Genomic DNA, 18,460 nt, shown 5'->3' on the forward strand with positions numbered 1-18,460 from the left:
AAAAATCTTCAGGCTAATGCACATCGAAAAGCCCTCGGAGAGATTTGAACTCTCGACCCCTGGTTTACAAGACCAGTGCTCTAACCCCTGAGCTACGAAGGCGCTGCAAGTATGGAAAGCAATTGTTGATAGTATCAATGACTTCAAGGATCGGATCGGATACAATAGAGACGTATTTTAACAAGTTGATTGATTCACTTGCTGAATACCGCTGCCGTCAAACCCAACTGATATATTTTGGATCCGTCCGGTTCCATCATTTGTTCGATGAATGAGGTATAATAACGTGCCGTGACCAGGATTCGAACCTGGGTTATTGCGGCCACAACGCAATGTACTAACCACTATACGATCACGGCGATAAAGCAGTGTGAAGAGATATTTTTTGCAAACGTAAACCACGCAAAAATATAATTCTTCATGCATGTTGTTGAGTCTGCTTCACTTGAGTCTTCCACATGAAATAGGCTCCAGTAGCACAGTCGGTTAGAGCGTCGTACTTATAAGTCAGTACAAAGAGATAGAAAATAGAGGAGGTTGCACGCAACTGCTTTAAACCCGGGCGACTCTTGTTTTCTATTCAATTCCCTTTGTTTTGCAACAAAGAAAAATCGCCTTTGACGCGAGCTGAGTTATGCCGCCAGTCGAGAAGGAAGCAAACATGGCGGGTCGAAGCGGTGATTTTTCTGCTGTTATTTTTGTTATGTCTATTTGAGTTATGACTAAAACAACGTCTACAGCAAGTACTACATTGTTTAAAACATCTCAAATGCTTTTGGATATATTTATTTCAACCAATCAAATGATTTGTTTACGTTTTGACCAAGGATACAGTGAAATTATCATCGAAGAAAGTTGGCCTGTCTTGTTGAGTAGCTAACAGCACCTACTGATGGAAATCACTCGAAATTGAAAAGATGGACATTTTTTCTCAAATAGGGAATAATTTTCCTTGGTAGAGGATGCCTTGAGGTATGTATATCTGAAGTTTCTAGTGTGGTCTGGCTCTTTTCACTGTGGTCTGGCTCTTTGAGTTCAGCCCATTTTTCATGTACTCAACTCCGACTGACTAGGTTCAGGTTCTTGTTGTCTTTCACTCTGGCAGTGAATTTCGAAAAGTTTGCTTCTTGATTTTTTCTTTTTTATTACTGAAGGAAGAGATGGAAGTCTTCTTCTTCTTAGAAGAATTTGAATTTCATCGAACAAATTTACCCTTTGGTTTGGCTTAGTAAAATAAAAACGTAGTGTAGATTATTATGCGGCCGGTGCATGATAAGCCAATTCATCATAAAAAGACCGTAGAAAACTTAAAGAGGCAGCTTCTTTTGATGCTTTCAATGCTTTGAGAGTTGATGTTATACTAATGATTCTGTTGATTTTCATCCTGAGATGAGAAAATCTGTGAAAAGTGTAGAGTTGTTTGTACGAAGTTTGAATCAGCGTTGAAAGGCACCCAGACAGCCAGAAGCACCCAAGCTGAAAAAGTAGGAAGAAATAGAAAGTCAAGCATAAATCAACTCAGCGTGTTAAAGCAACACCAGGTATTGATACTGGTGGTTTCGCAGATTTTGTTGATGGAGAGGACATTTCACAATATTAAAGAGATCGTGTGGCTTGTCTAATTATTGATGCTGAAGACTTTATATTTTGTTATTGGTTTTATTATTGGGTGAAATAAATGAGGAAATCTGTAAGTTGGAAAGATAATGTTATGAGGAGGGCCAACAAGCAAGACAATCGACCTCACATGTTTTAGCTTTTATTGTACTACTTACGGGATTTACTTTTGTTTTTGTTTTTTCCCTACTGCATCTGCATTAAGTGATGAGTTATTTCCTGTAGTCTGGGAACTGTTAAAGTGTTGGAATTATTGAGTTTGAAGGTCAGGTGTTTGGTATCTGGTGGAGCATTGTACAAACCGTTCATTTTATAAACTCAAAGAATAAGGAAGATAAAGTCCATTTCTTCAGTATTAATCTGATGTGCTTTGGATAGAAAGCTCTATTTCATTTGTGAGTACAAAACAATTTTGGAAACTCTCATGGAAATAGAAGCACCAAAAACTTTTGTAAATCAATGGTTTGTCTATTATTTCCAGAGGATATATACCTTAGATATTATTAATGATAATTTGTTTGAAATAGTATTATCACTACCAGGTGTTGAGATTCAAAAAAATGATTGAAATTGTAAGGTCTAATTCCTTTCCTTTTAGCTGGACAAACACTCGATCAGTTGGATACGTGTGGTACAACTCTGGGAGTTCGAGAATACCAAAATCCCAGGGCTTTACATGATCAAATTAAGAAGAGAACACATCGACTAAATAGGATGACATTTAAACTTGCAGCTCAGGTAACTTCCATATTAACTCAAAAAATTTGCTTATGTTACTACATACAATACAACAGTTTATCATTTTTTATATTTTTCCTTCTTATTTTTGACCATGCTAGGTGAAGTCTGAGAATTAGGTCTGTCTGAAAGTCTGAAATAAAATGGATTTTTTATGACAATAAAAATCCCATGATATGATGTATTCAGTTGTTGTCCATGACATTAAAATAATTTAGTCTATAGCTCCAAGTCTGCTTGTTCTTAGTCTGATTTTAGTTTGATGACTAGCTTGATATAAACAGAAATTTTGAATAATTTTTCTAGACAGTACATAAAAACAAAAGACGTTTCGTCATTTTTATCCTATATTTTTCAATGGGATTAGTTTTTGTAGGTATTCACACCACCTGCTAGTTCCCTTCAAGGGGAGGGTTAGGTGTTACTATTATCCAGATAATTCTACTCCATATATACAATATGTGAAATGAAATCTCATGATTTTAAAGGAGCATTTTTTATTTGATAAGAGATAATGTTGACAGTTTACTTGTGTGTTGTGACCAAATTATAACTTTTTATCATTTTAGTGGCTGACGAATACATTTTTGAAAGGTGGGAAAACAGAGGCACTTTCCACACCTGGCTTGCAAAAGAGGAAGAAAAAAGGAGACTTTACCTGGCTATTCAAACTGTTGAAGGGGTGCAAACTACAGGTTTGTAATGATTTTGCATTCAAAGTTTTTTTAGTATGAAATAGTACAATGTTAATTTTTAAGCAATCAATGTTTCTGTGAGTGCTCCTGGCCTTGCATGTTCTGGAGGTTTTTTTTCAAAATAGAAAACCAACACTTTCTCTGTCTTTTATTCTTTCATTCAGACTTTTTTCACTTTTCATCTTTAGTCAAGACATTCACTTCATTGATGCAAGAGCTGCTTGTCGAATATCCTGGATTTTACATTTTGAGTGGTCGTCTTAGTCAGCCAACGCCAACCTCAGCTTATGGGCAGGTCGTTCTGATTTTTCTATTGTTAAATTATTGTTATTCAATTGTTTTGTTGGATTTTAGCTGGATTTGATTTGGATTTCCAAATGTTTTTTGTGAAGTTTCAAACAAAAATTAATTAAGCAGAAAAAGTGAATACACATACATACAGACAGAAAGGATACCTCTTACCTTCACACTTGTGACAGTCTGTGACATGAGATGAAAAATTTGAAGTTTATAATCTCTTAAATTTTTTGATCATCTTATCTTCTCTTTTCTCTCCAAACCAGTCCAAACTGATCCAAAATTATCAATCTTAATACATTTGTTAGTAGATATTGTCTTTTGATGATAGTACATTATATGATTTAATATATTATGATTTTTGTAGAAAAATATACATTTTTTAGCTCATAAAAAAGCTAAAATGGACAACTGATGCTAGATTTCTCCCTATACTTACCTTACCTTATTTGCAGCTATATAGACTCTCATTGAAGTAAACCTTTCTTTAGAACGTGAGAAAGTGAACAGTATATTTCAAGAGAGCTAATATCTAAGAATAAATTTCAAAAAGACTCGAGCTGTCAAAGAAAACAGTAGCCATTTTTTTACCATTTTTTTGATTTGTCTCTCTGCTCGTTCTACTTTCGTTTTCAAACACCTTTTTACGGCGTCGATAGTATCTTTTTGAATGAAACACCGATTGTTTCAATTTAGTCGGTTCCGTAAACTTTTCCCTCTTTTTTTCTTCCCTCATTAATTATTCATGATCATAACTAACATAGTATAATAGAAAGAGAAACGTGCAACCTCCTCTATTTTCTATCTCTTTGGTCAGTACTGACAAAGAAATGCGAAGGTCGAGAGTTCGAGCCTCTCCTGGAGCAAGGATTTTGATAGCGTCAGTCTCGCATTAACGAGGACCCAAAATTCTTTCAACACACTTGAGAAATAACGTCGACCTATGAGTATATCGCACTTACACAATTCACAATCACCGAATCCGTGATGGCCTTTGTTATAGCCTCACTGTTAGGGTTAGGGTAAGGGTTAGGGTTAACACTTTGCTATTTTCCATACTTTCAAGGTTTGATAATGTCTTAATTCGTTTCTCAAATTCCCAAAGTGTGAACAATGAATGGCCAGTGTGGGGGTCGAACCCACGACATTCGCGTTATTAGCACGACGCTCTAAACCGACTGAGCTAACCGGCCCTGCACCAAAGATTGGTTTCTAATCGTTCGCAACCAAGATGATTGAATACTCCATACAAACTTTAAATACATATACATGGCCTAGTTGGGGTCGAACCCACGACATTCGCGTTATTAGCACGACGCTCTAACCGACTGAGCTAACCGGCCGATGCAAGATTGGAGACATAAACTATTACCTACCTTTGGCAGGGAAGCAATAATTCAAAAAGAACAACTAAAAATCTTCAGGCTAATGCACATCGAAAAGCCCTCGGAGAGATTTGAACTCTCGACCCCTGGTTTACAAGACCAGTGCTCTAACCCCTGAGCTACGAAGGCGCTGCAAGTATGGAAAGCAATTGTTGATAGTATCAATGACTTCAAGGATCGGATCGGATACAATAGAGACGTATTTTAACAAGTTGATTGATTCACTTGCTGAATACCGCTGCCGTCAAACCCAACTGATATATTTTGGATCCGTCCGGTTCCATCATTTGTTCGATGAATGAGGTATAATAACGTGCCGTGACCAGGATTCGAACCTGGGTTATTGCGGCCACAACGCAATGTACTAACCACTATACGATCACGGCGATAAAGCAGTGTGAAGAGATATTTTTTGCAAACGTAAACCACGCAAAAATATAATTCTTCATGCATGTTGTTGAGTCTGCTTCACTTGAGTCTTCCACATGAAATAGGCTCCAGTAGCACAGTCGGTTAGAGCGTCGTACTTATAAGTCAGTACTGACAAAGAAATGCGAAGGTCGAGAGTTCGAGCCTCTCCTGGAGCAAGGATTTTGATAGCGTCAGTCTCGCATTAACGAGGACCCAAAATTCTTTCAACACACTTGAGAAATAACGTCGACCTATGAGTATATCGCACTTACACAATTCACAATCACCGAATCCGTGATGGCCTTTGTTATAGCCTCACTGTTAGGGTTAGGGTAAGGGTTAGGGTTAACACTTTGCTATTTTCCATACTTTCAAGGTTTGATAATGTCTTAATTCGTTTCTCAAATTCCCAAAGTGTGAACAATGAATGGCCAGTGTGGGGGTCGAACCCACGACATTCGCGTTATTAGCACGACGCTCTAACCGACTGAGCTAACCGGCCCTTGCACAAAGATTGGTTTCTAATTTTCGTCCAACCAAGATGATTGAATACTCCATACAAACTTTAAATACAATACATGGCCAGTGTGGGGGTCGAACCCACGACATTCGCGTTATTAGCACGACGCTCTAACCGACTGAGCTAACCGGCCGATGCAAGATTGGAGACATAAACTATTACCTACCTTTGGCAGGGAAGCAATAATTCAAAAAGAACAACTAAAAATCTTCAGGCTAATGCACATCGAAAAGCCCTCGGAGAGATTTGAACTCTCGACCCCTGGTTTACAAGACCAGTGCTCTAACCCCTGAGCTACGAAGGCGCTGCAAGTATGGAAAGCAATTGTTGATAGTATCAATGACTTCAAGGATCGGATCGGATACAATAGAGACGTATTTTAACAAGTTGATTGATTCACTTGCTGAATACCGCTGCCGTCAAACCCAACTGATATATTTTGGATCCGTCCGGTTCCATCATTTGTTCGATGAATGAGGTATAATAACGTGCCGTGACCAGGATTCGAACCTGGGTTATTGCGGCCACAACGCAATGTACTAACCACTATACGATCACGGCGATAAAGCAGTGTGAAGAGATATTTTTTGCAAACGTAAACCACGCAAAAATATAATTCTTCATGCATGTTGTTGAGTCTGCTTCACTTGAGTCTTCCACATGAAATAGGCTCCAGTAGCACAGTCGGTTAGAGCGTCGTACTTATAAGTCAGTACTGACAAAGAAATGCGAAGGTCGAGAGTTCGAGCCTCTCCTGGAGCAAGGATTTTGATAGCGTCAGTCTCGCATTAACGAGGACCCAAAATTCTTTCAACACACTTGAGAAATAACGTCGACCTATGAGTATATCGCACTTACACAATTCACAATCACCGAATCCGTGATGGCCTTTGTTATAGCCTCACTGTTAGGGTTAGGGTAAGGGTTAGGGTTAACACTTTGCTATTTTCCATACTTTCAAGGTTTGATAATGTCTTAATTCGTTTCTCAAATTCCCAAAGTGTGAACAATGAATGGCCAGTGTGGGGGTCGAACCCACGACATTCGCGTTATTAGCACGACGCTCTAACCGACTGAGCTAACCGGCCCTTGCACAAAGATTGGTTTCTAATTTTCGTCCAACCAAGATGATTGAATACTCCATACAAACTTTAAATACAATACATGGCCAGTGTGGGGGTCGAACCCACGACATTCGCGTTATTAGCACGACGCTCTAACCGACTGAGCTAACCGGCCGATGCAAGATTGGAGACATAAACTATTACCTACCTTTGGCAGGGAAGCAATAATTCAAAAAGAACAACTAAAAATCTTCAGGCTAATGCACATCGAAAAGCCCTCGGAGAGATTTGAACTCTCGACCCCTGGTTTACAAGACCAGTGCTCTAACCCCTGAGCTACGAAGGCGCTGCAAGTATGGAAAGCAATTGTTGATAGTATCAATGACTTCAAGGATCGGATCGGATACAATAGAGACGTATTTTAACAAGTTGATTGATTCACTTGCTGAATACCGCTGCCGTCAAACCCAACTGATATATTTTGGATCCGTCCGGTTCCATCATTTGTTCGATGAATGAGGTATAATAACGTGCCGTGACCAGGATTCGAACCTGGGTTATTGCGGCCACAACGCAATGTACTAACCACTATACGATCACGGCGATAAAGCAGTGTGAAGAGATATTTTTTGCAAACGTAAACCACGCAAAAATATAATTCTTCATGCATGTTGTTGAGTCGGCTTCACTTGAGTCTTCCACATGAAATAGGCTCCGTAGCACAGTCGGTTAGAGCGTCCGTACTTATATCCAGTACTGACAAAGAAATGCGAAGGTCGAGTTCGAGCCTCTCCTGGAGCAAGGATTTGATAGCGTCGTCTCGCAATTAACGAGGACCCAAATTCTTTCAACACACTTGAGAAATAACGTCGACTATGAGTATATCGCCTTACATTCACAATCAGAATCCGTGATGCCTTTGTTATCCTCACTGGGTTAGGGTAAGGGTTAGGGTTAACCTTTGCTATTTTCCATACTTTCAAGGTTTGATAATGTCTTAATTCGTTTCTCAAATTCCCAAAGTGTGAACAACGAATGGCCAGTGTGGGGGTCGAACCCACGACATTCGCGTTATTAGCACGACGCTCTAACCGACTGAGCTAACCGGCCCTTGCACAAAGATTGGTTTCTAATTTTCGTCCAACCAAGATGATTGAATACTCCATACAAACTTTAAATACAATACATGGCCAGTGTGGGGGTCGAACCCACGACATTCGCGTTATTAGCACGACGCTCTAACCGACTGAGCTAACCGGCCGATGCAAGATTGGAGACATAAACTATTACCTACCTTTGGCAGGGAAGCAATAATTCAAAAAGAACAACTAAAAATCTTCAGGCTAATGCACATCGAAAAGCCCTCGGAGAGATTTGAACTCTCGACCCCTGGTTTACAAGACCAGTGCTCTAACCCCTGAGCTACGAAGGCGCTGCAAGTATGGAAAGCAATTGTTGATAGTATCAATGACTTCAAGGATCGGATCGGATACAATAGAGACGTATTTTAACAAGTTGATTGATTCACTTGCTGAATACCGCTGCCGTCAAACCCAACTGATATATTTTGGATCCGTCCGGTTCCATCATTTGTTCGATGAATGAGGTATAATAACGTGCCGTGACCAGGATTCGAACCTGGGTTATTGCGGCCACAACGCAATGTACTAACCACTATACGATCACGGCGATAAAGCAGTGTGAAGAGATATTTTTTGCAAACGTAAACCACGCAAAAATATAATTCTTCATGCATGTTGTTGAGTCTGCTTCACTTGAGTCTTCCACATGAAATAGGCTCCAGTAGCACAGTCGGTTAGAGCGTCGTACTTATAAGTCAGTACTGACAAAGAAATGCGAAGGTCGAGAGTTCGAGCCTCTCCTGGAGCAAGGATTTTGATAGCGTCAGTCTCGCATTAGCGAGGACCCAAAATTCTTTCAACACACTTGAGAAATAACGTCGACCTATGAGTATATCGCACTTACACAATTCACAATCACCGAATCCGTGATGGCCTTTGTTATAGCCTCACTGTTAGGGTTAGGGTAAGGGTTAGGGTTAACACTTTGCTATTTTCCATACTTTCAAGGTTTGATAATGTCTTAATTCGTTTCTCAAATTCCCAAAGTGTGAACAATGAAGGCCAGTGGGGGTCGACCCCGACATTCGCGTTATTAGCACGAACGCGCTAACCGACTGAGCTAACCGGCCCTTGCACAAGATTGGTTTCTAATTTCGTCCAACCAATGATTGCTAATCGACAACCTTTAAATACAATACATGGCCAGTGTGGGGGTCGAACCACGACATTCGCGTNAAAACAATCACCCCTAATCAACCCCCACGCAGATATATGTAATTTTGAGCTGAGCTACTTGCTCAATAATTACCATTCGTAATTATTGCCTTCCAGAGATACCCAGTTATGGATGGTTAATATACAACTATCAAGTCCGAAAATTCGAATTTTCACATCTTAGTTGCATTTCAATTACATATCTGTGAACATCAAATACTGAAAAGTCCTTTTCACTAGAGGAATTATCTCTTATCTATTTTCCTGATAATATTGTGTTTTATTTTTGTTCTTCTTCTTTTCTACTTCTGTGTTTATCCCTAAGATCAAACTCTCTTCAGATGGCTTAATTAATTTTACAACATCGAATAATATATAGTGATCTGTTGTAAACGAAACGCAGCTCATAAAGCCTAAAAGATGCAAGATAGTAATCGGTACCATGACAGCTTATAGTATGTCGATCAAGGTAAGCTGCATTGCCATGACCAGCATCCTTGGGTTCTGAAATTTAAAGAAAAGAAAATTTAAGACAACCTTGTCTGACAGCCCCAGTGGAATTTTTTTCCATCAATGCGTATAAACAGCTATGAGTATAATACTTCCCATATCAATTTCAAAAAGTATTTTATGGCACCATTCGATATGATGCGGATTGTTAGCCTTGTGAGCTAACAAAATGTTGTTCTGGGGGTGTGATAAATGTAAGAGTTTGTAACTACGGTTTTCTTATGTCTTTACTCTATGAACTCCGATATACTCTATTTCCAATATTAAATTATCTCTAGGACCTGATAGCTATATCAACAACCTTGCGCATAATGATGCCCAAGGTGTGTTGATATTCGCTAGCATAGCTAACAGCCCCGTTGAAATAAAAAAATGTTCCACATTTTCTCCTAATAAAATACCACAAATTTTGTAAAATAATCTCTTAAATAAAACAATTTCTTTTTACTGGTACCCTAACGGTTCACAGCCTTAAATAATAAAATATTTATTTCTAGTGATATAATAAAATGTTAATTGAACCATTAGTGTCAGAAAGACTTCGTCGTCGGATAGAATGAGTGTCAATTTTCAATGCGATGGAGGGTAGCGAATTCTCATATCGTTCACTGTTCATGGCGATAATATCTAACATCTCATGTCTGGCAACTCAAGTTTTCTTTCAAATACATCATCTCTTCTGATATCTAACAGTTGCAATATGTTATGTAATAAAGTGCGCAATTAGTGAAACTCATTTTCTCACGAAAGTGTTCAATCTTGGCTTGAAGTCTTTCGTTTTGCGCTTTAAGTTTCCTGCTATAACTTATGCCTCTTCATTGTTCATATGCTCATAATTGTACTCCTTATCTTTGTCCTTATCAGAATTTTGATGCTTTAGTTTCTTGATGAAGATAGTTCAGATTTCTGTTGTCGAGTCTCTTGTCGAGTTCCGCATGATTCACCTTACTTTTAAGAATCTGATAACGCATAATTATCTTGGAAAGCTGTTACTGCGTTTCTCTGCGTCTTACAACCATGGATCAACTTAGCATTCTTCTCTCGATGCAATCGTTTTTACTGCGACGTAACCATGGGCAGCTTCTTCATAATGTTTTGTTATGTTATTCTGTTTTCTCAGTGAAACCATGCGTTCCTTCACTTCGGACATCTTTGACCACTAAACTATGTCTTTCAGGACATTTTAACCATTCTTCTATTGATAACGGTGTGTTTGACTGTTCCTTTTTAGCTTCTTCGTTTTCTTCGATTGAAGATAAGCTTGTTTTTGACTCGCTTTCTTCTTCTGCTGAGTAATTTGCTTCGTCTGGCACAGATTTTTCAGATATCACTGCTTGTATGATTGAATGCTTGTTTGAAAGCGGCTGTTTGTTTGAATCTGTATATTTGTTTAGAAACAATTACTTTTGTTATCTAATCTATGTTGAGATAATTTCTCCATTGTTTATGTTTACCTCATCTTGGGTACAATTTCTCGAAACATTTAGACAATATTCCGTTTGTTTGCTTTGTTTTCAAAACTTTTCAGCTTGATAAACAGCTTTTTTCATCTCTCTGTGATGAGATTTTGAATTTAGTCAAGTTATTCGCTTAACTGCTTCCTCACATTCAGCATGTGTTCATGCTTGATTCATTGATTTTAATTTAAATCTTCTAATTTTATTTTAATTTTTCTCTCATTTTGCGCATAATATTTCTCATCCCTTTTTTTTTTATATTGAATTCTTAGCCTTTTGCTGATTTCGAAAGTTTTTCCTTTACATCTTTCTGGGATTCCTCTTTCCCATACGGTACATAATCTTTGGTGCCTCTATTTGTTTAATACTTCATTTCTATTTGATGCCTTCCCAAAGCGTGTTTACGTTTAAATGTGTAATCTTGCTGGACTACCATTTCAATGTGTGCTTACGTTAAGCAAATACACCGTTGTCTTTCTCATTAGGAACATATTCATCTGTGTATTGCTACTCGCCTTCCTTTGGCTATATTACTCATGATACGTATTTCACCATAAATATTTGTAAGTCACAACATTCGTATTTTCTCATAAATACCCACAAATCACAAAAATTCGTACACACGTACCTCTTGTAACTGTCATTATACGTTAATTAACTTCGTCGTAACCCTGAAAAAGGGGAGCTTTGGGGTACTGTCCTTGCTCAAGGGAGCCCCAGAACATTTTATAGTCCTGCTCAGGACAACAAATGATTTCACCAAATCATATCCATACCATAACAATATCAATCAATAAGTCAATTCCAAGAAACTTTTTAATTCAAGAAACTTCGAATGGCCATTTCAACTCAATGTATCATTTGACCATTCCAACCATGAAACATCTCAAATGTTCATGCTAAAATATTTTATGCAAATGTTCAACACTGTTTTGTTCATCTTTATAGCTCTCAAGCTAACTCACTCTCGTATCGCATCCCCAGAACAACACAACAACTTCCGAATCATTACGATCTCGGTAGAACCTCCATTTGTTAGCCTTGTGAGCTAACAAAATGTTGTTCTGGGGGTGTGATAAATGTAAGAGTTTGTAACTACGGTTTTCTTATGTCTTTACTCTATGAACTCCGATATACTCTATTTCCAATATTAAATTATCTCTAGGACCTGATAGCTATATCAACAACCTTGCGCATAATGATGCCCAAGGTGTGTTGATATTCGCTAGCATAGCTAACACGGATCATTGGTGTCTTTTCACATGAAAACATTATTGTTTGAATTAAGATCGACAAAAAAGTAGGCCGTTTAAACCAGTGCCGATCTTTTGAAAATTTTCTAAAGATGCTTTCATGAGTAACATACTAGATAGTACCAATTATTTAAAAAATGTTGGAAATCACTTTAAAGGCTGAAATTTTGTGACTTTTGCTGATTTTTGGGTTAAGGCCGGTCTCCACTTGCGCGCGCTTCAATCGCACTTTTTCGAGCAAAGCTTCCACGCTATTTGTCAAAAGAAAAATGAAGAAATTCCATTGGCGTGATCTGACGTAACGGTTGAAAAAAGTTGAAATGTGTTCAACTTTTTTTTCGAGCGCGCGCTACATTTTTATGACGTAATCTTTTTTCCAAGCAAAAAGGATTGAAGCCAAAAAGTGCGATTAAAGCACGCGCAAGTGGAGAGCGGCCTTTAGCTTTTGTGCTTTTGTCAAGTATGAAATTGGTCAATGATGTAAATCAAGGGTGTCTATATGGCTTTCGCAAAGACGCTAAAAAGGGGCTCTAAATCTTAAAGAAACTGTTGCTCATATACAAATCAGAAGGCCTGAGTTATCTGTAATAAGTGATTTTTCATACCAAAGTGTCACCATCGCCTAGAGTATCATTGAAGTTTGAAATTTTCAGTTAATTAAAGCAACGTAATGTACTGTTTTTGCCAAATTTTGTTCTTACTGGTAATTTGCGGTGAAACTTAAATGAATAAGTCGGACTCTTTCCCCCTAAATTTCTTTCTATTTGTTGGGAAATGTGACTTCAATTCAGATTTTAGATTTTGTTGCGGGGACTTAATTTCTCAATAAGGGCTAGAATTATGTGAAAAACGATAAGATAAAATCGATGATCCACGCCACACGAGGACATAAATAACGAGTTTTTAAAATTTCAGAGTTGAACATTTTATACAAAAAAGGTTTTCGGAAAATACTCCAAACCCTTTCCTTAGCTCCCTGCGAATAACCGATTATTTACTATGTTTTTTATACCTGTTCTTTTTTCCGGTTTACATGATGTGGTGAGTGAAGGGTTAGGTTTTTTGCAGCATGTATAATCGTATCGAATATTGTCGCCAGTTCTCACAAGTTTGACCTGTTGCAAAGCTGTCGTATTGAAATAATATAAAGCTTTTAAAGTTAATTTTAATTATAACAGAAATAAAGGCTACTGGAATTTTCACAATGACGAGTTAAAACCGAAATTGACTCTTTATACAGATAAATTAACGTTCCGGAGAAACCATGAGTACGATAGTTTAGCCAGGCCTGGTTTAGCTTTCTCTGAATCTTTATATGTGGAGATTGACGATAATTATCTTACAAATACAAATGATGCTCTTTAATTAGATTTTCAAGGGAATCTTCTATCGAATAAACCTTCCCTTATAACCCATCATTATCATTATCATATGTGCTTCAATTTATTCTATGAATGTTTGTCATGGTAATTTTCTTATACTAACCATTTTTTCCGCAATCAACTGACTGGTGTTTTAAGGTGAAAGCGTTCCCTTGACCACCACCATTATATCTGTCCTGAGTCGAATGATGCTCATTTATACATGCAGCCGTTGGACAACATATATACTTATAACGTATTTCATGTTTGAACCAGCCTACATATTTTCTTTGCAATTTCATATATTTGATGTATTCGTTGCCTTTGCATCGAACGTCGTGCCTGTCCAAATAAACAAGGCCACCGTTTCCATCATCATTCCAATTTGTGTACACCTCTCGGCAAGATTCAACAGCTGAAATAATACAGATATGTTTTCTTGATATCTATAAGTCAAATTTATGATGCTAGACGACTAATTGATGAGACATAAGCAAAAATAATGGAAGGGAAAATTATCGTTTATGCAAACTGATACTATCTTCTTACGATTATAGTATTATTATATAACAATAATATTACTGTATCAAATGGATTATAATCAGCTCAATTCTATGGGAGTATCCGTAAAAGCCGAAATATACCCCTCCCCCCGCAAAAGCAGGTTTCAGCAAAGTTATGCAACTCAGAGGATATCTTTTTTTTATAGATCAGTACCGTGAAAAGCACAGGTCGAAATCATATATTGACGCTGTGCCGACCAATCCAGATTCTATTCAGCGCGCAATCAACGCAAAGAAAAGTAACCATGACGACCATCCAAGATCTTGGATGAAGTTCAAAGTTGATATTTTTATTCCCGTCGTTGAAAACACAATTCAAAAATGTCATCAATGCTTTTCAAAAAGAGTCAGTCATAGAGAATCATAAAATAAAGTCTGTTTATTATTTCAATTCAATTAAAGTGTTTCCATAATTAAAAGTTTAATAATTACTGTTTTATACATTTTGGGATAAGATTTCTTTCGAAAGAAACTCATATCAATTACACTTTGAGGTTTCTGGGGAATTCGTAAATAGTAAACTGCATACTGATACAGTCTGCTAGACATTAATATGGTAATATTTGCTCTTCATCTTTGATTCTATTTACAGTGATTAGATTGACACATGCGCAATAAAATTTCTATTATTGGTCTTCAGAGGCTGAAATATTCTTAACCTTTGATACTCAGGGTAATAGATCAGAGGTTTGGGAAAATAGACTAAAAAATGCGCCATTCATCTATTGAACCTAAGTTGTAGAATCTTATGTTACTTATGAAATGTCTGCAAATGGCAGCCGTGGTAGATATCGAAATTGAAATAATTTTTTTTTTAAACCAGGATTTCGATATTTTTTATAAGCACTTTTCACTTTGAACGCAATGTTTCTCAGGTTCTTGGTCGTTGTGCTAGAAGGGGAGAATTTCGCAGCTTTGACCAAAATATTTTCCTTGTGAATGATCGAATCAGTTTATACATACAGCACCTGACCCCGAGAATGTAGTAAACCCCGAGAATGCAGGTTTCTCATATCAAGTATTCCCAAGAATATCATTTTTAGAGTATTTTGCAATTAAATTGCCAATTATTCCCCAGTAATGCTAATAGCAAATTTTTGCTTGAGCTAGGTATCAAGTGTTAGATTTTGGCCGGGATTGGATCCAAAGCTAACCATAGTATAAGAATGTTTCAGGATAATTTCTCCCAAAAAGATAAGAATATTCATGATGAATTGGAAAACACCATTCTTATGATGATGATAAAAGAGCAAATACTTACAATATTTATCGGCAAAGCTGGACGAAACAAAGAAGGTGATCAACGCCAATTTAATCATCATTCAAATTTTTTTTGATATACTATTATAATTAAAGAAAGTAAAGATTGGTACTTTAAGAAAGGTTTCTTTTTGGGTAGAAGGAACTGCTGGGTTTTTCTGGAAATACATTTCAATTCCTTTTAAACCTTCTTCCAAGTTTTCTATGGTCACTAATCAGTGTGTATTGCTTATTACATTTTTAAGGGAGAATAGTTGAAAACTGTTGGAAAAATATGCAGAATACCCCCAGAAAGGTATACGGTACTGTAGGCTAAAATTGCTTGCAGAAATCAAAACACTGCAAAGGAGGGCTTATGACACGTACGGCTAAACGTTTTTTATTCTTAAGAAAAACTATATAAGAATATAAGGCTTCTATGGTCTAAATGTTAAGAACACGCTGTACGAATATTTTAAGGCTTTGTTGACCTTAAAACAGCCAATTAAAAAAAAAAATAGATGAAAATATTCAAAAATGGCGAAAATAAGAACATGTTAAGAATATAGTTTTAGGCTTAAAACTCAAAAAGTTAAGAAAATCCCAAAAAAGAACGTTTATTATCTGATTGATAAAGTACTAAAGTATCTACTAAAAAAGACAATTACTGCACCAGAAAAAAACTAAAAGTACCTTTAACCCAATAAGAAACCACGCCTTACAATGTTCTTGTACAAGTGTCAAGAAAATGTCTTGATCGATGAAACAAAAGCATCGAAATGAATTAAAATCTAAATCCAACAATATATAAACGATTGATTAAAAAAAATGACAGGACATAAGGCGAAAATGTGAATGTCGACACTCTCTAAACAAAAGAGCATATGTCAATAATGTTGTTAATATAATTCTGTGTCTATTAACCTAAATGCATGTTGAGTAAATAGTTTAAATATATTACCATCGAGATGTAGTGTTGTTTTAGAACATTTGTCCTCACTGAAATTAATCAATAAACGAACCCTCGCTAAAAAGCCTAAACACATTTTAATGGGATGATAATTCGTTAATTTCATGGAATGTTGTCCTCACAAACCCGATTGGACCTCCTTCCACTGAAAAATTTAGCCAAACTATCTCCCCCAGTGGTAAATTAATATCATTAAACATTGGTCCTCCCTGCTGATTTTTCTGACTTGAGAACAATGGAATTCAAATCTCCCGTCACAAAAACATGGAAATCCAGTTATTAGCAATTATTTTTACCTCGGCTGGATGAAAAAGTGCTAGCTTTTCTTCAAATTTGAAATGCCTTTGAACTTGGGCTTTTCTAAGAGAGCTAAGAAAAGATTCAAATAATTTTTTTTTGGCATTGGTATTAAAGTCTATTCACGATAAGGGTGCACTCTTTTTTCATTTACCTATAACTTTTGAAGGAATTCTTCAGTCTTTATAAATTTGGTATCATTGAAAAGATATTAGTGAGTGGAACAATTTGAAATAAAAAAAACTTTGAGGAGATTACGAAAATGAAGATGAAAAAAATTAAGATCTTGTAGGAAAGTGCTATAACTATCATTTTCACTGAAGTGAATCCTTAATCATCGAACGTCATCACTGTGAAAAAAATTCTCAAAAATAATCATTCAGTAAGAAGATATCAAACAAAGTTATAAGCTGATTGACGTCTAAAAACGCTGTTTTCTGCTGTTTTTTGCTGTTTTGGGGTTCAATCACTTATTAACTTTGTATCATAACTTTATATTGAATAAATATTTTAGTGAAATTTCTTCACAGTGATGATCTCCTAAGATCAAGAAATCTCTCCAGCGAAAATGAAAGTTATAGCACTTTTCTACAAGATCTTCATTTTTTTCTTCTTTATTTTCATCTTCATTTTTAGAATTTTTTTATCGGTTTTTTTATTTCGAATTGTTTCACTCACTAATATCTTTCCAATGATACCAAATTTATAAAGATTGAAGAATTCTTTCAAAAGTTATAGGTAAAAGAAAAAAGAGTGCACACTTATCGTGAATAGACTTTAGATGAATTGAGTTATTTAATTGATCTAGAAAAAGCATAGGATAATCATAGTTCAACAATCACAGTGAGATATATGCTATTGTAACCAAGCCCGCCCTACGATTAAAAAGGTTACGATGTAATACTCAACATCGGCTGCGTTTAGACCAACTGGCATTTGTAATTTGGCATTTGCTCATGAGGGATTCGATTTTAATAGCTTTTCCATTGTATTTTCTGTGATGGCATTTAAGGAATCGTCTTTTTAGAGTCTTTACTGAAAAGGTGATTCCCTCAAGTTCAACTTTGACAGATCAAACAATAAAAAGCATGGAATTTCTCAAAAACTGCAGTCATTAAGACTGAAACTTTTTGCCGTAGGGCTAGGCTATGGCAAGTCTTGCAAATTTTACAATCTATAGAAAGAACTGAATAAAAAACGTGCAAATACTTTAAAAAATCAAAAATGTCATTTTTTCTCTTTGTTTTGGTTCCTTTGTTTGATTTGAAATGCCAGAAAAGGGGATTCCTTTGCTCAAAATGGCATTTCAAATGCCAACGAAATGCCAACACGCTGGCATCATTAGGCATTTGACAAACCGAACAATTTCGCGGAACAATAGAATTCAAAAGAATACTGCAAGCAATTACAAATGCCAGGCTGGTCTAAACGCAGCTATCTCATATATCGTGTATATTTTTAATGAGCTCTTTTATTCATAGGTGAGATCTTATTGATTTATTTAAGCTTTAGAAATTAAAGTCTATTTTAAATTACCTGGTAGTATTCTTTCAAACCTCAATAACTTTTGATGGAACTTGAATTAGTTGTGATTGAATTTTGTGCTCGTTAAAAAAATAATCCAGAGTGGATTATTATCAAAAAAAAAATTTAAAAATTGGAAAAGCGAAGATAAAAAATGGACGAGAAGAAAATCAACTTCTTATATCATAATGCTATGATCTTCATTTTTATTTCAGAGATTCTTCAATCTTATAACGTCATAAATGCGAAAGAAAATTAAAAA

General features: G+C 36.4%; 1 protein-coding gene, 1 long non-coding RNA gene and 20 other non-coding genes across 22 annotated transcripts; 4 read left to right on the forward strand and 18 right to left on the reverse strand.

The window, feature by feature from the left end:
• Positions 1 to 29: 29 nt before the first annotated feature.
• On the reverse strand, positions 30 to 102 carry Trnat-ugu (transfer RNA threonine (anticodon UGU)). Its single transcript has one exon. It is a non-coding gene; the product is annotated as a tRNA-Thr (tRNA).
• A 185-nt stretch (positions 103 to 287) lies between these two features.
• Trnah-gug (transfer RNA histidin (anticodon GUG)) lies at positions 288 to 359 on the reverse strand. The gene has a single exon. It is a non-coding gene; the product is annotated as a tRNA-His (tRNA).
• A 164-nt stretch (positions 360 to 523) lies between these two features.
• LOC136802848 (uncharacterized) lies at positions 524 to 4,158 on the forward strand. Its single transcript, XR_010846066.1, has 4 exons — positions 524 to 972; positions 2,216 to 2,355; positions 2,925 to 3,050; positions 3,239 to 4,158. It is a non-coding gene; the product is annotated as an uncharacterized lncRNA (long non-coding RNA).
• Positions 4,159 to 4,465: 307 nt separating this feature from the next.
• Trnai-aau (transfer RNA isoleucine (anticodon AAU)) lies at positions 4,466 to 4,540 on the reverse strand. Its single transcript has one exon. It is a non-coding gene; the product is annotated as a tRNA-Ile (tRNA).
• Positions 4,541 to 4,788: 248 nt separating this feature from the next.
• Positions 4,789 to 4,861, reverse strand: Trnat-ugu (transfer RNA threonine (anticodon UGU)). The gene has a single exon. It is a non-coding gene; the product is annotated as a tRNA-Thr (tRNA).
• Positions 4,862 to 5,046: 185 nt separating this feature from the next.
• On the reverse strand, positions 5,047 to 5,118 carry Trnah-gug (transfer RNA histidin (anticodon GUG)). Its single transcript has one exon. It is a non-coding gene; the product is annotated as a tRNA-His (tRNA).
• Positions 5,119 to 5,226: 108 nt separating this feature from the next.
• On the forward strand, positions 5,227 to 5,319 carry Trnai-uau (transfer RNA isoleucine (anticodon UAU)). The gene is given in 2 exon segments: positions 5,227 to 5,264; positions 5,284 to 5,319. It is a non-coding gene; the product is annotated as a tRNA-Ile (tRNA).
• A 252-nt stretch (positions 5,320 to 5,571) lies between these two features.
• On the reverse strand, positions 5,572 to 5,645 carry Trnai-aau (transfer RNA isoleucine (anticodon AAU)). The gene has a single exon. It is a non-coding gene; the product is annotated as a tRNA-Ile (tRNA).
• Positions 5,646 to 5,722: 77 nt separating this feature from the next.
• Trnai-aau (transfer RNA isoleucine (anticodon AAU)) lies at positions 5,723 to 5,796 on the reverse strand. The gene has a single exon. It is a non-coding gene; the product is annotated as a tRNA-Ile (tRNA).
• A 98-nt stretch (positions 5,797 to 5,894) lies between these two features.
• Positions 5,895 to 5,967, reverse strand: Trnat-ugu (transfer RNA threonine (anticodon UGU)). Its single transcript has one exon. It is a non-coding gene; the product is annotated as a tRNA-Thr (tRNA).
• A 185-nt stretch (positions 5,968 to 6,152) lies between these two features.
• Trnah-gug (transfer RNA histidin (anticodon GUG)) lies at positions 6,153 to 6,224 on the reverse strand. The gene has a single exon. It is a non-coding gene; the product is annotated as a tRNA-His (tRNA).
• Positions 6,225 to 6,332: 108 nt separating this feature from the next.
• On the forward strand, positions 6,333 to 6,425 carry Trnai-uau (transfer RNA isoleucine (anticodon UAU)). Its single transcript is given in 2 exon segments — positions 6,333 to 6,370; positions 6,390 to 6,425. It is a non-coding gene; the product is annotated as a tRNA-Ile (tRNA).
• Positions 6,426 to 6,677: 252 nt separating this feature from the next.
• On the reverse strand, positions 6,678 to 6,751 carry Trnai-aau (transfer RNA isoleucine (anticodon AAU)). The gene has a single exon. It is a non-coding gene; the product is annotated as a tRNA-Ile (tRNA).
• Positions 6,752 to 6,828: 77 nt separating this feature from the next.
• Positions 6,829 to 6,902, reverse strand: Trnai-aau (transfer RNA isoleucine (anticodon AAU)). Its single transcript has one exon. It is a non-coding gene; the product is annotated as a tRNA-Ile (tRNA).
• Positions 6,903 to 7,000: 98 nt separating this feature from the next.
• On the reverse strand, positions 7,001 to 7,073 carry Trnat-ugu (transfer RNA threonine (anticodon UGU)). The gene has a single exon. It is a non-coding gene; the product is annotated as a tRNA-Thr (tRNA).
• A 185-nt stretch (positions 7,074 to 7,258) lies between these two features.
• On the reverse strand, positions 7,259 to 7,330 carry Trnah-gug (transfer RNA histidin (anticodon GUG)). The gene has a single exon. It is a non-coding gene; the product is annotated as a tRNA-His (tRNA).
• A 433-nt stretch (positions 7,331 to 7,763) lies between these two features.
• On the reverse strand, positions 7,764 to 7,837 carry Trnai-aau (transfer RNA isoleucine (anticodon AAU)). The gene has a single exon. It is a non-coding gene; the product is annotated as a tRNA-Ile (tRNA).
• A 77-nt stretch (positions 7,838 to 7,914) lies between these two features.
• Trnai-aau (transfer RNA isoleucine (anticodon AAU)) lies at positions 7,915 to 7,988 on the reverse strand. The gene has a single exon. It is a non-coding gene; the product is annotated as a tRNA-Ile (tRNA).
• Positions 7,989 to 8,086: 98 nt separating this feature from the next.
• Positions 8,087 to 8,159, reverse strand: Trnat-ugu (transfer RNA threonine (anticodon UGU)). Its single transcript has one exon. It is a non-coding gene; the product is annotated as a tRNA-Thr (tRNA).
• Positions 8,160 to 8,344: 185 nt separating this feature from the next.
• Trnah-gug (transfer RNA histidin (anticodon GUG)) lies at positions 8,345 to 8,416 on the reverse strand. Its single transcript has one exon. It is a non-coding gene; the product is annotated as a tRNA-His (tRNA).
• A 108-nt stretch (positions 8,417 to 8,524) lies between these two features.
• On the forward strand, positions 8,525 to 8,617 carry Trnai-uau (transfer RNA isoleucine (anticodon UAU)). The gene is given in 2 exon segments: positions 8,525 to 8,562; positions 8,582 to 8,617. It is a non-coding gene; the product is annotated as a tRNA-Ile (tRNA).
• Positions 8,618 to 9,048: 431 nt separating this feature from the next.
• LOC136802728 (uncharacterized) lies at positions 9,049 to 15,509 on the reverse strand. Its single transcript, XM_067059479.1, has 4 exons — positions 15,430 to 15,509; positions 13,730 to 14,020; positions 13,257 to 13,370; positions 9,049 to 9,528 (listed from the first exon to the last, which is right to left on the reverse strand). Exons 1-4 carry the CDS (start codon positions 15,488 to 15,490, stop codon positions 9,371 to 9,373), a joined length of 624 nt encoding a protein of 207 aa, XP_066915580.1. The 5' UTR covers positions 15,491 to 15,509; the 3' UTR covers positions 9,049 to 9,370.
• Positions 15,510 to 18,460: the final 2,951 nt, after the last annotated feature.

The sequence above is a fragment of the Clytia hemisphaerica genome, unplaced genomic scaffold (assembly GCF_902728285.1).
Source record: "Clytia hemisphaerica strain Z4C2 unplaced genomic scaffold, Clytia hemisphaerica genome assembly, whole genome shotgun sequence".
NCBI lineage: Eukaryota > Metazoa > Cnidaria > Hydrozoa > Leptothecata > Clytiidae > Clytia > Clytia hemisphaerica.

Excerpts from the sequence above, each read along its gene's own strand:
- LOC136802728 (XM_067059479.1), bottom strand. The coding sequence starts at position 15,490 with ATGATGATTAAATTGGCGTTGATCACCTTCTTTGTTTCGTCCAGCTTT. Across the intron at positions 14,021-15,429 it reads CAGCTTTGCCGATAAATATT|CTGTTGAATCTTGCCGAGAG; the intron begins GTAAGTATTTGC and ends GTATTATTTCAG. Across the intron at positions 13,371-13,729 it reads AGTTGATTGCGGAAAAAATG|CTTTGCAACAGGTCAAACTT; the intron begins GTTAGTATAAGA and ends TCAATACGACAG.